The following is a 13,912-nucleotide window of genomic DNA, read 5'->3' as shown; positions in this document are numbered from 1 at the left end:
TTGGGGAGCCTTGCCACTGTCCTTTGTAGCAAGGTGTCCTTTCTTATGAATATGAATGCGCCAACATTTTTTGGGGAAAAAAAACCAACAGTCACTGATTCTTTTTTGCCACAGTGATTATTAAAACTCAAAGTTTTGAAGCCCTCAAGTTTTTTTGTTTTTTGTTTTTTTGTTCAAAGAAAAGGAGAGAGAGAGAGAGAGAGAGAGAGAGAGAGAGAGAGAGAGAGAGAGAGAGAGAGAGAGAGAGAGAGAGAGAGAGAGAGAGAGAGAGAGAGAGAGAACGAGCGAGAGAGAGAAAGAGAGAGAGAGAGGTGCAATCGGTTTCTTATCTGAAGCAATGGGCCATTCATGATTCACTGGAAGATTCTTTGATCGAGCTGTTGAAAACCACTCGAAGAGTTCTTCGTTCAACTCATCATAGGTTGTTTTTCTTCTCTTAACACATTTTGCCGTCGATCTGGCACCGGAGTCCCACTGACTGAGAATTTGTGTTCGATCAGCTTTTATGTTGGAAATTTGAGTTTTTCCGCAATTCAGCTCATCAGTAACTTTTCGAACGGTCTTTATGACATCGACTCTCTCTTCTAAAGTCAAAATTTTTCGTTTTGGCATGATGAGACGAAGACGAAGGATGAGACGAAGATGCATCACAGTACAGAAAGTAGACACCCGAAATGTTTGTGAGTTCACGGCATCGACCAATGAGCGTGCACCATACAAAAATCAACTTCTTTCAAGTGCTGTCATTGGCTTACAAAATAAGCTTCTCGCGCGTTCACATCGCCAGCGAGATTGTATTTGCAGAACCAAGATGGCGGACCAGCGTCTGCTAAAAGCTGTCTGCTTCAAGGGTTTGTCCGTTGTTGACAAGTAACGAACCCAATCGGGACAAAAAAAGGGTGTCCGCGTCCGCGCCTTTGAGGTGTTCGCTCTTTTAAGGTGTTTTTGAGAGTAAAATACATCCGTCCTCACTTGAATTGTCCGTTATGCAAAGGTGTCCGCCGAAATAAGGGTCCGCTAGATGCAGGTTTTACTGTACTTGATTCTTGGCAATTTTGATGTTTTTGTGCTTTAGACTAAGCAAATCCTTCTCCATGAGAAATATTCTCTAAAATACGATTGACAATACATGATTTAGCATTCTTTTATCTTGAAATATTCTCTAAAATACGATTGACAATACATGATTTAGCATTCTTTTATCTTTCTATCCATACCAGGAACGTATATCAACACTATTTCAAAATAAAAATAATCAGTTTTGTCCTTCTCCTGAAAAGATGTTTAAAACGAGATACGCCAAAATTCCACAATGTCGACATGCCTAACTTGCCTTTAACACTCAAATGTACCCAAATTGCCTTGAAGATTTAAATGCACACAACAACAAAACACACAAAATCTCAAACCACAGAGCATCTTTTCTGTGGTATCACTATTGTTTTTTGCAGTTGGTATTTGGTATTAATTATTGTCCTTGGGGAATTCCCCCAAAGGAAATTCTAGCTGCTATCGCTTGGGATAACTTGCAGCGACAGAATCGCACTTCACAATTTTGTCCCTGCATGCGTGTCTTTGTGTTTTCCAAGCCTTGAGAGTTTTGGGATCTTTATCTTTATCGTGCGTATGAGTGCACAGGGGGCACACAAGTTGACTTGGAAATAAATTACTTGCCGAGACCTACGTTCGAACCCATGCCGATAGCGAGGAACTGGTTTCACGGCCAGCGCGCTACCGACTGAGCTTTGTCCCTGCCCTTCCGTGAAGAAAGAAAACATGTGTCAAAAAATGTGTGCAAGCATGTGAACTCACCCGGTGAGCTCTGTGATGAAAGTTTCCATCTCCTCCAGCACATGACGACTCAGAAACTGCGGTCTCTCTCCGCTCGACACACCCAGAGACAGGGGCGGCATGTGCTCCAAAGCTTTCCTGCACAAAATCAAAAGTGGTTTGTACCAAAAAAAAGTCTACATCAATGCCTTCAAAAGTCTTGAATAATTGCCACTAGACAGACACTGTCTGCTAGCTTAAAACATGTAGGAACTTGTTTTAACCCTTTTGTTTCGGGCTATTTCAATTTATTATGCCCTGCACTGTAAGCAATACAATGAATATGCGCATTTATTTAAACACAATTGGACGACATTAATACCCACAGAAATCCATTCATTCAAAGACAATCTTCTATGCACACATCCTAACACTAACTGTCTAAATTCCCCCCCAGATACATGCAGGGAACAAACAAATAACATAGACAAAGCTGAGCTACCACAGGAACCTGTCTCACTTATCATAACCAGTCAATCCAAGAATATCAACCCGTAATAGCTTCAAATGGTAAAATACCGGACTTAACCAGCTGCATTTACTGCGAACTCCAAATGTTTCATTTTAATGGTCAATAAAGGGTTATTGTTATACAGTGGAACCCCCGTTTTAAGACCCCTTATTTAATTAAGACGTCCTCCTTTAAAATTTTCTCTTTTTCTTCTTCTTCTTCTTCTGCGTTCGTGGGATGAAACTCCCACGTACACTCGTGGGTTTTTTTGCACGAGAGGAATTTTACGTGTATGACCGTTTTTTACCCCGCCATTTAGGCAGCCATACGTGTTTTTGGAGGAAGCATGCTGGGTATTTTTCGTGTTTCTATAACCCACCGAACTCTGACATGGATTACAGGATCTTTTTCGTGCGCACTTGGTCTTGTGCTTGCGTGTACACACGGGGGTGTTCGGACACCGAGGAGAGTCTGCACACAAAGTTGACTCTGAGAAATGTCGAACGCTGAAGAAGAAGAAGAAGAAGAAGACTCTGAGAAATAAATCTCTCGCCGAACGTGGTGACGAACTCACGCTGACAGCGGCCAACTGGATACAAATCCAGCGCGCTACCAACTGAGCTACATCCCCGCCCAAATTTTCTCTTCATAACTTCTGTAAATTTACCCCCATTTTCAGGCTCCCTCCCTTTTAAGACCTGATATTCTCAGATTTTTAGAGGTCTTAAAAAGGGGTCCGACTGTAGTTATTATGTTCCCTCATGACACAACTCACTTTGTGTGCTCCAGCACGGTGGTCCTCAGAGCAGGAGACTGTGGCATGGTGGCCGACACAGTGGCGGCCAGGATCTGTAGGTACCACTTGGCAGAGGCATCCATAACACTCAGCCCCGAGTCCCTCACCACCTTGTAGCCGAGAGTCTTGAGACCGTGCACTCTGGTGTCACATCCGTCACTGTGGCAACGCTTGATGTTGATCTGGATGACTGAGAAGGGAAAGTATTCATTTGAGACCAGAAAGGAACACACACCAATGTAAAAGCAATGTCCCAGTAAAAGCAAGGCTATTCACTCTTTCACAACCCATAGAAACTTTCTTTTCTTTCTTTATTTGGTGTTTAACGTCGTTTTCAACCACGAAGGCTATATCGCGACGGGGAAAGGGGGGAGATGGGATAGAGCCACTTGTTAATTGTTTCTTGTTCACAAAAGCACTAATCAAAAAATTGCTCCAGGGGCTTGCAACGTAGTACAATATATTACCTTACTGGGAGAATGCAAGTTTCCAGTACAAAGGACTTAATATTTCTTACATACTGCTTGACTAAAATCTTTACAAACATTGACTATATTCTATACAAGAAACTCTTAACAAGGGTAAAAGGAGAAACAGAATCCTTTAGTCGCCTCTTACGACATGCTGGGGAGCATCGGGTAAATTCTTCCCCCTAACCCGCGGGGGGTACCCATAGAAACCCGACAGAGTTATTTCCGAACATCGTCTATTGCCTTGACAACTGGTATAATGAAGACCACATGGGTACCATAAAAGGAAATAGTCACATGCTAAATGTGTTAGCCAACAAGCTCAACTTTCTGATTGCAATGCAACTACAAACAATAGTTATGTAAATGAACAAATACATGAATTTAACAAATTTAAAAATGTAGTGATAACAGCCACAAATACAAAGCATCTGAAGAACTTTAAGCTAAGATATAATGTTCAAACACAGTTATCTTGTGAACTTCTGCATAATATACTGTGTAAATTGGAACTCACTTGGGTAGTGAACTTTGGCATTCTTCAGAAGAATCACATCTCCAGTCAGGTGCCTAAAAGACATAAGAAAGAAGAGAAATAAATTAGATGCAGTCTTCTGGAATGTCTTCCTGCATCTAACGGAGACACTGTAATCATCACACAAACACACACCTGCGTGAGCACACACATGCACACACTTTGTCTTAAATTGCATGTCAACACATATACACACACAATAACACTGACTAGAAGATTCTGGTACAGGAAGAAAAATACAGCACAAGAGATATGTACCCAGGAACGCGAACTTCCTTCAGCTCTCTGAGGTTCCTGGGAGTGCGTCCCGCAGACACCGTCACCAGCTCAGGCATGTAGCTCTGATCGCATGAAGCCACAGAGATGGACAGCTGCTTGATCACCACATTGTTTCGTATGTGAAGCCTGCAAACATATAATAAGCAAATCAGCATCTCAAAATCTCAAAGAACAACATCTGGACAAACACATAGGGATGTTGCCAAGATTTATATCCTTGGGCAAATTTGCCATGAACGTTTTGGCAATTTTCCTAAATGTTAACTTTACAGGGTTCTTGAGTTTGACATAAAAAAAGTTTGGCAGATCTGCTGAAATTGGGTGAATTGAAAGAAGTTTCACTGGTGTTGTGCTGGGCGGGGACGTAGCTCAGTTGGTAGCGCGCTGGATTTGTATCCAGTTGGCCGCTGTCAGCGTGAGTTCGTCCCCACGTTCGGCGAGATTTATTTCTCAGAGTCAACTTTGTGTGCAGACTCTCCTCGGTGTCCGAACACCCCCGTGTGTACACGCAAGCACAAGACCAAGTGCGCACAAAAAAGATCCTGTAATCAATGTCAGAGTTCGGTGGGTTATAGAAACACGAAAATACCCAGCATGCTTCCTCCGAAAGCGGCGTATGGCTGCCTAAATGGCGGGGTAAAAACGGTCATACACGTAAAAGCCGTGGGAGTTTCAGCCCATGAACGAACAAACAAACTGGTGTTGTGCTGACTGCAAACACCAAATAACATAACTGGAAAAGAGTTCATGAAATGAAATGCAAACGATCTGAATGACAAAAGAAAGAGGTTTACCATACCTGACCCAGTGTGAGCGAGCAGCACCATCCGACTGCCAGAAAGTCTTTGCATCTCCGTTGGTCAACCTAGCACGACAAAGGCACATCAAGAGAGGCAAGAAAATATGATCTAAAGCAAACTGTTTATTACTGGCTCGTTAAATGAACTCTGGGTATATGCGCATTGACATAACTATTCATCCATTCTAACACACACACACACACTCAAATCAACGCTTTGTTGTTGTTATAAAAACGCACTTTCTTTCCTTATTTGGTGTTTAACGTCGTTTTCAACCACGAAGGTTATATCGCGACGGGGAAAGGGGGGAGATGGGATAGAGCCACTTGTTAATTGTTTCTTGTTCACAAAAGCACTAATCAAAAAATTGCTCCAGGGGCTTGCAACGTAGTACAATATATGACCTTACCGGGAGAATGCAAGTTTCCAGTACAAAGGACTTGACATTTCTTACATACTGCTCAACTAAAATCTTTACAAACATTGACATTTCTATACAAGAAACACTTAAGGGTAAAAAGAGAAACAGAATCCGTTAGTCGCCTCTAACGACATGCTGGGGACAGGGTCCCCACTGGTTTTTAGAAACAAAATTCCATGACTTTTCCATGACTTTCCATGAGCCTCAATAACATTTTCCATGACTAGATCCACAGGTCGCCATTTTCGAACAGGCAAACTTTTTACGTCTTGTCACTGCCAGTTTTGACACTGGCTTGCTTTGCACTGAATTTGAGTCAGTTTCTATGGCAGTGTCTCTTCGACAAGCAAGTCAAGCATTTGCTACGCAGTCAGATTATCGGTAATGTTTGCTGGTCCTGTCATTTCACTAAACTGGACCACAGGCGGAAGGTATCGTTCACTGGACCACTACTTTCATAGAAAGACTTTCTATGAAAGTAGTGGTCCCGTGAACGATACCTTCCGCCTGTGATTGGACCAGCCACTGTTTGTATCCATCTGCACTTTCGTAAATTCCGTTTCGTAACCGTCACTGTGACTTGACGAACTGTCATTTTTTTCACCGCGATACACAGTTCATTGCGAAGATCTTCTTTGGTAATTCGTTCCAATTCCGCATACTTTTTGTTGTCAAGAAACAACTCGAAAGAAAGTTTCAAACTCATCATCCTCCATCTTGCTTGTCGAAGCGCTAAAGTACTTTATCGATGCAAAAACAAAAGCAGAAAACTTCGACGAAACCGACTCAAATGCAGCGCAGACGACACGACGAGATAACGGAAGGAAGTGAGCCTCGCTTTGGCTCAAGTGCCGTTAAAAATACCGTTGTTCTCGTATGCAAATACGAACGAGAAGTTGGTCATACGAACAAGCCTTGTGCTGGCGACGCAAATCGCTGCTGGCTGGCAAAGGGGGGGGGGAATGGCTGGGCGACAAAAATAGCCGCTGCCGTGCTAAAGGTTAATTTAGTTTTCTTTCTTATTTTTGTTAAATTCCATGACTTTTGATGACTTGAATTGAAATTCCATGACTTTCCAGGCCTGGAAAATTAAAAATCAAATTCCATGACTTTCCAGGTTTTCCATGACCTGTACGAACCCTGTGGGGAGCATCGGGTAAATTCTTCCCCCTAACCCGCGGGGGGTATAAAAACGCACAATTGTCTTATACTGTTGGATAGTTTACACATTCACACATGCATATGTGCACACACACACACAAAGAGAATCAAAGACAAAACAGGGTTTTAAAAAATCTATATGCAAGCACACACACACACACACACTCTCTCTTCCCTCACACACAAACATACAGACTATACCTGTAAGCATCCGAGCTGTTGGTGGACACCTCAATACTGCTGTAGCACTTGCTGATAGGTTTCAGTTCCTCTCCCTCCCCCAGCACCTGGTCCTCCCCCTCATCACGTGCTGATAAAGACATAACTGTTGCATAATAGGTCATGCAAACAGCAAACAAATAACATCGCTAACAAAAAAAGTCACCCACACAACAACCTACATGACAAAGTTATCCAAACCGGCGACATACACCAATTCCCTCACCCTATAAAGTCCAAGGTAGATATATATGTGAAGTGAGTACCAGAGTGGTTGGCGGAGGTATGAAAACAACATCAACAATAATCACAACCTCAAACCCTACTATAAACATCCAAATGCTCAGAAGATATGGTGACTAGAGGATCAGAGACAAAAAACCCAGCTTGAACTAGAGCAGGAACTGAAGAAGCAGGGGCGAGACAAAACACATGGTATACATATCCTCAGATCTGATGCAGAGACGGCATCACAAAGCCTGTTCTTAATATACGCTGTGTGCAGTGTCAAAAACTACTGCACGCAGCTGCATGCAGTGAATTTTACTGCACAGGTTTTGCTTTGAGCAGTAGACAAAATCCTCCTCGCAGTGCAGTAGAAGCATATTAAGAAGCAAATACTGCACGCAGCGCATCTGCGGCACGGCTATGCTGTGGCTTACCGCGCATATTAAGACCAGCCTTGAAACAAACAAGTTCTGACAAACCTGCATCCTTGAGTGTGTTGAAGATGTTGCGGAGCACAGACAGTCGCATACTGCTGGTGTTGTTGAAACCATTCAAATGTGGGAATGGCAGGGCACTGGTTTCTGCTCTGTTCCTCAGCAGATACTGTCAAACAAAAACAAAAACAGAGGGTACAATAGAAAGCAACTATATCAATGTCTGGCTCACAGTGCAGGCTAACCCTAACCCTATTCTTCTTCTTCTTCTGTGTCCGTTGGCTGCAACTCCCATGTACACTTGTATTATGCATGAGTGGGCTTTTAAATGCATGTCCATTTTCACCCCGTTTAAGCATTCATACTCTGATTTTGGGGGATCCATGCTGGCTGCTTTTTGTGGAACTCTGACATGGATTTCAGGATCTTTTTCTTGAGTACTTGGTCTTGTGGGCGCATGTACACACTAAGGTGAATATGGCACGAGCACATAAGTTGACCTGGGAGATTGGAAAAATTTCCATCTTATCCCACCAGGCACAGCCGATATTCAAACCCTGAACCTTCCTCATGGAAGGCGGACGTCTTCACCTCCATGCTATTGCGCGCGTCTGCACGTTATTCAAGCCTTTTCTTTTTTTCTTCTCCATGTTTTTTTCTCTTTCTTTTGCACTGATGAATCCTGGACCATTTTATAGAAGTAATGAAATGGGATGTTGCTATTAAGTTCTTTGAATTCTTCTTCTTCTTCTTCGTTCATGGGCTTAGCCTCCCACGTTCACTCATGTTTTTAGCACGAGTGGATTTTTACGTGTATGACCGTTTTTACCCCGCCATTCAGGCAGCACACGCCGATTTCGGGGGAGGCATGCTGGGTATTTTCGTGTTTTTATAACCCACCGAACTCTGACATGGATTACAGGATCTTTTCAGTGCGCACTTGGTCTTGTGCTTGCGTGTACACACGAAGGGGGTTAAGTCACTGGCAGGTCTGCACATAAGTTGACCTGGGAGATCGGAAAAATCTCCACTCTTAACCCACCAGGCGGCAGCGACCGGGATTCGAACTCACGACCTCCCGATTAGGAGGCCGACGTCTTACCACCACGCCACTGCGCCCGTCAGTTCTTTGAATTGATTTAGGATTGAAAAGCAAAAGGACGACATTCTCAAGCAGGCACTGGCATTGCAAAGCAAGACAGTATTAGTATGATGTATCAGGGTTCGACACTAGCGGGGGCGGGGGGCGGAACGCCCCAGAGTTTTGTGTTCCGCCCCAAACATTGCCGAAGCTTGGGGCCCACTCCGCCCCAGGATAAATTCCAACAATGACAAACCGAAAATTCTAATGCCAGAGCCAATCACTAAAAATCGCCAGTCAAAGTCGTCACTGAAATTTGCGTTACGATCAATGCCGCAGTCAAGAAAAAAAAACATTGAAATCGTCGAAGGACAATGCCGCACGGGAAATAACTCCCAGATTGCGCTCTTTAGCGTGAGAGATAAGTATCGCCTTCAAATGCCAAACGCAAAATGTGGCGACACATCCCTGGTGTAAAAAGACATGGAAATGAAGATGAAGAACAGGGTGGAGAGAAACGAAAAAAGGAGACCGATGCAGCCAAAAGCGCGAAGTGCTGTCGTAATTTCAATGTCAAATGGTTGAAAGAATTTCCCTGGCTTCAGTACGATGAAGAAAAACAGACAATGTGTTGCCAAGAGTGGGCCCCAGATTTTTGTTTTCCGCCCCAGCAATTTCCATCTCTGGGGCCAGTGTGGCCCCAGGCCAAATAAGTTAGTGTCGACCCCTGTGTATGCAGAAGATAAAGAAATAAAAACATTTGATATTAACCAGTATGCAATTTTAGCCAGAACTAATATTTGACGGACTACAAGCCGCCACTTTTTTTTCGCATTGCGGCTTATAAAAAGATGCTAAAACGTTACCTAAACTTGAATAGCATTCACCTAATGAAACAAACTCACCTAAACTTGAATACCATTCACCCAATGAACTGCCATGAAGGAGACCATCAAATCACTCAACGCCGTGCTAGCGATTATTCCGGGTGGGACTACTAAGTTCCTACAACCCCTTGACATCACAGTGAACCGTTCCTTCAAAACACACATGCGCCTGCTGTGGGAGCAATGGATGTCGGAGGGATCGCACTCATTCACCAACACTGGGCAAATGCGGCGAGCTACGCTTTCGTGGGTCTGCCAATGGGTCGTGGATGCGTGGCAACGTGTCCCCACACGAGTGATCATCAACGGATTTCGGAGTGCAGAGATCATCGCAGCACCTACAGCAGACGACACGAGTGGGACCGATTCAAGCTCCGATGATGACGTCACCCCCTCGGCCTCGACTTCGACAGTTCTGGATGAAGCGATCATGTTGCTGTTTGTGTCCGACAGCGAGGAAAGTGACTTTTCTGGCTTCTCCGCAGCAGAACCTGATGGTTCCGACCAGGCTGACTGAACGGTAGACACCTTTGTACATGCGTGTGTTGGTTACAAATTGTGTGTGTGATATTTTTCTTCAAACTTTTTCACTTTTCTTCTTTGTTTCACTTGTTTATTCTCGGAGCCGATTTCGGCAAATACTGTACTTTAGTTTGCCTGGTTGTTTTGATTGATTGACACGATCTGATTATATTTTTTTCGACGGCGGCTAATATAGTGACGCGGCCTATACGTGGCTCGTCCCAATTTTTTTTTTAAGTCGGGGGTGCGGCTTATAAAACGGTGCGTCTTGTAATCCGTCAAATACGGTAACCAGTATGCAATTTTAGCCAGAACTAATATTTAGCGAGGTCCACTGTAATATGCTCTTAATGCCAACCTCATGAAAAAGAATTACAAGGTTAAAAAAAAGTATGCGTTCATGACATGATCAGCTCACCTTCAGTATCTTCTCTCCATGCTGTGTGATGGGGTTGGTGTCGCCTGCGTACACGTCAACAAAGCCAGGCAGGAGGGAACACGCTTGCAGCATGCGTATGTTCTTTCCCAGCTCCCCCATTGTGTTGGGCCCTGTGTATGTTGACACAGCGTCCAGCATGGTCGCAACTTCTGCCGTTCCAGTGCCGTCAGTGTCAAAAGGCTGGAAGGCCTGCAGAAAGTTCAAACTATTTGTTAAAAATCTTTTGCAATGGGGCTGACTGACTGAAGGTACTTTACGTTAGACCACGATTACTTTGATCTGCCCCAGTCCAATTTCTTCTGCTTTTCAGAATGTCATGATTTTAACTCAGAATCCAAGGAACAGTAATGTTTCTGCAACTTTATTTCTAGTTGTTACTGGCTCATGAATGCTTCAAGCAACTATGACGGTTGGACAGTTTCTACTTCCTAGGCACAGTTAGACTAGAGATTTGCACATATGATAGCTCTCCGTTTGATATTTTTTAACAAATGTATAAGTGATGCACAAATTCAATGAAAGAATCAATCCAGCATTCAATACAATTTCCCACTTGTGGTTTATTTTATGGTTTAACATATATGCCACAGTTATTGTTAACATTCTTAACAACGTCAAATATGTGGAAGAATTAAGATGATTTGATTCTTGTTAGTGAATGTTTATGCTCTTTCTTTTGACCTTGATCGCTTCTTCCCTGGACACTCCTTTGGACATCAGCATACTGCAGAACTGAGCAAGCGTAACAGTCTCCTGAAACAGTAGCAACCATATTCCTGAATAAAATATGGCAATCACCGAATTCAGAACGCAACAATAAATAAAAAAAGATCTTTGCAACACACACTTCTATCACCAACAGAGCAGTAACACTATCTCTTTAAATATGCAAAGCATTTGAGTTTGAACTGCTGTGACAGGATTATTTCCTTTTGCTTTAAAACACAGAGAAATTAATCTGTTTAACTGACCTCAAAGCAGGAAGGAAAAATGTCTGATAACCAAAAATGGCAGAACAAGATCAAGGTCTATCGATCATCTTCATTCAACCTCTCTGCAAACAAACCTCAAGCCGTTCACTTCTGTCTCGAAGCCAACGCACGATGAGACTGTGATGCTGGTGAATGACATTCTCTGGTATCCTTTCCCTGAAACAAACACAACATTATTAAAAACAGATTAGATTGAGAGATCATGGCAAATTCAGTGCTCATCTTGCATCTGTGTATAACAGATTTAAAGTGTGTTCAAATAGGTTTACAATAAAGCTCTTTTAATCTTTGTTTAACAATGAAAAGAGGAAATCCTAAAATATAACAACGGTTTGTGTTTTCTCTCACAAACATTTACAAATTTGGTCAGTTGACAAACATAGATTTATTCAGTCTACCTCACGAGACCCCGCCCGTACATTTACCTGTAGCTATCAATCCAACTCATAAAGCTGCAAACATCTACGTCTATCAGTCTGGGCTTACAATTCAAGTAACAGAAAGGAAGAAGATACAATGGATAACAGCAACAACAAAAACGTCTCACTTGATTTTGGCAGCAACAGCCCTGAGCGATGTTGGATCACTGAACAAAGAATGGAGGTCAGTGGTGGCGCTGACATCTTTTTCACCTGGAGAAACAGAAGTATCATTACATGTATCAACTAAATCATGAGAATGATCTTGTCAAAATTAATCCTGTTCACAGCATACACACACAAAATATAGTATTTGTCAATTTAAAAACTCTGCTTTATTTCATCTGAAATATCAACAGATTCTGTTAATTAAATCTCTGGAATGGTGAGTGTATGATGGCATCAGCTTATTATAAAATATTATGAAACTTACCAAACTACTGTGGTGCTCTCAATTTTTCTTTCAGCGTTCATAATCATAGCCATACATGTCTTTAGTGATTGTGTGTGTTTGTGTGTGTGTGTGTGTGTGTGTGTTTGTGTGTGTCTGAGTGTGTGTGCATGTCTGTGTATGAAAACCTTGATAGATCATTCCTTGGAGATCAGGCAAGTATAACATTGTGCACTTTTACATTTACATACTACGATAACTTCGACTTGGAGAGTTTAGTTTTCTGAAAGATTCAAAAGTCTCACAATAAGATATGTGCATTAAGAAAGTAATAACTTACCCATTTCCATTTCTGTATCCGAGTAGCCATCGTCAACCTGTTCAGAACAAAGAAACAATTCAATTTTAAAAGCTGAGAACAAAATTAGCACTGAACTGAGATAAAAGTGGCATACCATTTAATCTAACAGTAACACTGCAATGACAATGACAACTGTTATATTTAACTGAATATGTCTCTACGAAAACTGTTGCACTTGCAGGCAGCAACTTCTTCACTAGTTCTTCTTCCTAAATACTTTATTATAATATAATGCTCTTTATTTATGCGTGCAGCTGAATATATTTTCCTCTTGTGTGTTGATAATTTAACCCTTACACTGGTGCAATTCTGTAACACATGTTACATAGCCACTGGTGAATTAACAGAGAAAAATAAAGAAAAACGGTCATATAGGTTTTCACATCCATGGGAGGTAATCGGAACCGACCAAACAGACTGAGCCAGTAGCGCGATATATATGTCGCGACAACCAGGTGACAGTATACGTAAATTAGCGCGACATATGTCGCGACAACCAGCCTAAGGGTTAAGGAGCTGCCCTAGAAATTGTTAAATCAATACATCATTTATCATTACATGTGTACGTATGCTTTTTAGTAATTTTACACCCAGGCATTCTGATTCCAATCCAAGACCGAAGCAAAATCTGACGACACTTGGGTGACAGGACTTCTAAGCAAAGGTCACCCCCTAGTCCTACTGCCTACAGACAAGTTCGTGTGTATTACTAGTAGGCCTCAATTTGTACTATCATAAAATGCTACTAAAGTAGATTTTCTCTACAATAATATTTATATGAATAAATGAAACTGAAACTGAGTTTGCAAGAGTGCAATGAAGATTCCTTTGTGTCTGGTTACAAGGCGATTCCATGATTACATGTGCCTTAGGTATTCGTCGTTTTGCTTGTTTCTATAAACTGTTGATGTCTTCGTGGAATTAGGAATACCATCGCATAATCACCGGAACTGTCTGAACACTATTTGTGACTCAGATGCAGAACTTTGCCACACGAACTTCGATAATTCTGCAAACAAATAATCTCACCTCTTTATACTCCACCCTGCCTTCATCCTCACTGTCACTGCTGCTCGCTGAATTCCCCATATCGTGCAGCAGTTTCTCCTGCACAGTCAGTCAGTCTAAGACATTGAGGATACCTCGCTACTTCTTTTCCTCGAAATTGGATTATTAGTTCTTGCTGGAGTTCTGCT

General features: G+C 42.3%; 1 protein-coding gene across 2 annotated transcripts in view; it reads right to left on the bottom strand.

The window, feature by feature from the left end:
• Window positions 1-13,912, bottom strand: part of LOC138959313 (zinc finger ZZ-type and EF-hand domain-containing protein 1-like) — a 115,672-nt gene extending 101,760 nt beyond the window's left edge. For both annotated transcript variants that reach the window (XM_070330738.1, XM_070330739.1), the window contains exons 1-13: window positions 13,746-13,912; window positions 12,696-12,732; window positions 12,093-12,177; window positions 11,620-11,701; window positions 11,235-11,306; window positions 10,533-10,742; window positions 7,670-7,793; window positions 6,945-7,053; window positions 5,161-5,226; window positions 4,341-4,487; window positions 4,065-4,117; window positions 3,057-3,267; window positions 1,813-1,929 (exon numbers count right to left, since the gene is read on the bottom strand). In XM_070330738.1, the coding sequence (XP_070186839.1) occupies window positions 1,813-1,929; window positions 3,057-3,267; window positions 4,065-4,117; window positions 4,341-4,487; window positions 5,161-5,226; window positions 6,945-7,053; window positions 7,670-7,793; window positions 10,533-10,742; window positions 11,235-11,306; window positions 11,620-11,701; window positions 12,093-12,177; window positions 12,696-12,732; window positions 13,746-13,805 (1,373 nt within the window). In that variant the 5' untranslated portion in view covers window positions 13,806-13,912. The remainder of the gene's footprint in view (window positions 1-1,812; window positions 1,930-3,056; window positions 3,268-4,064; window positions 4,118-4,340; window positions 4,488-5,160; window positions 5,227-6,944; window positions 7,054-7,669; window positions 7,794-10,532; window positions 10,743-11,234; window positions 11,307-11,619; window positions 11,702-12,092; window positions 12,178-12,695; window positions 12,733-13,745) is intronic.

The sequence above is a fragment of the Littorina saxatilis genome, linkage group LG2 (assembly GCF_037325665.1).
Source record: "Littorina saxatilis isolate snail1 linkage group LG2, US_GU_Lsax_2.0, whole genome shotgun sequence".
Taxonomy (NCBI): Eukaryota; Metazoa; Mollusca; class Gastropoda; order Littorinimorpha; family Littorinidae; genus Littorina; species Littorina saxatilis.
This window is presented reverse-complemented; position numbering and strand designations above follow the sequence as displayed.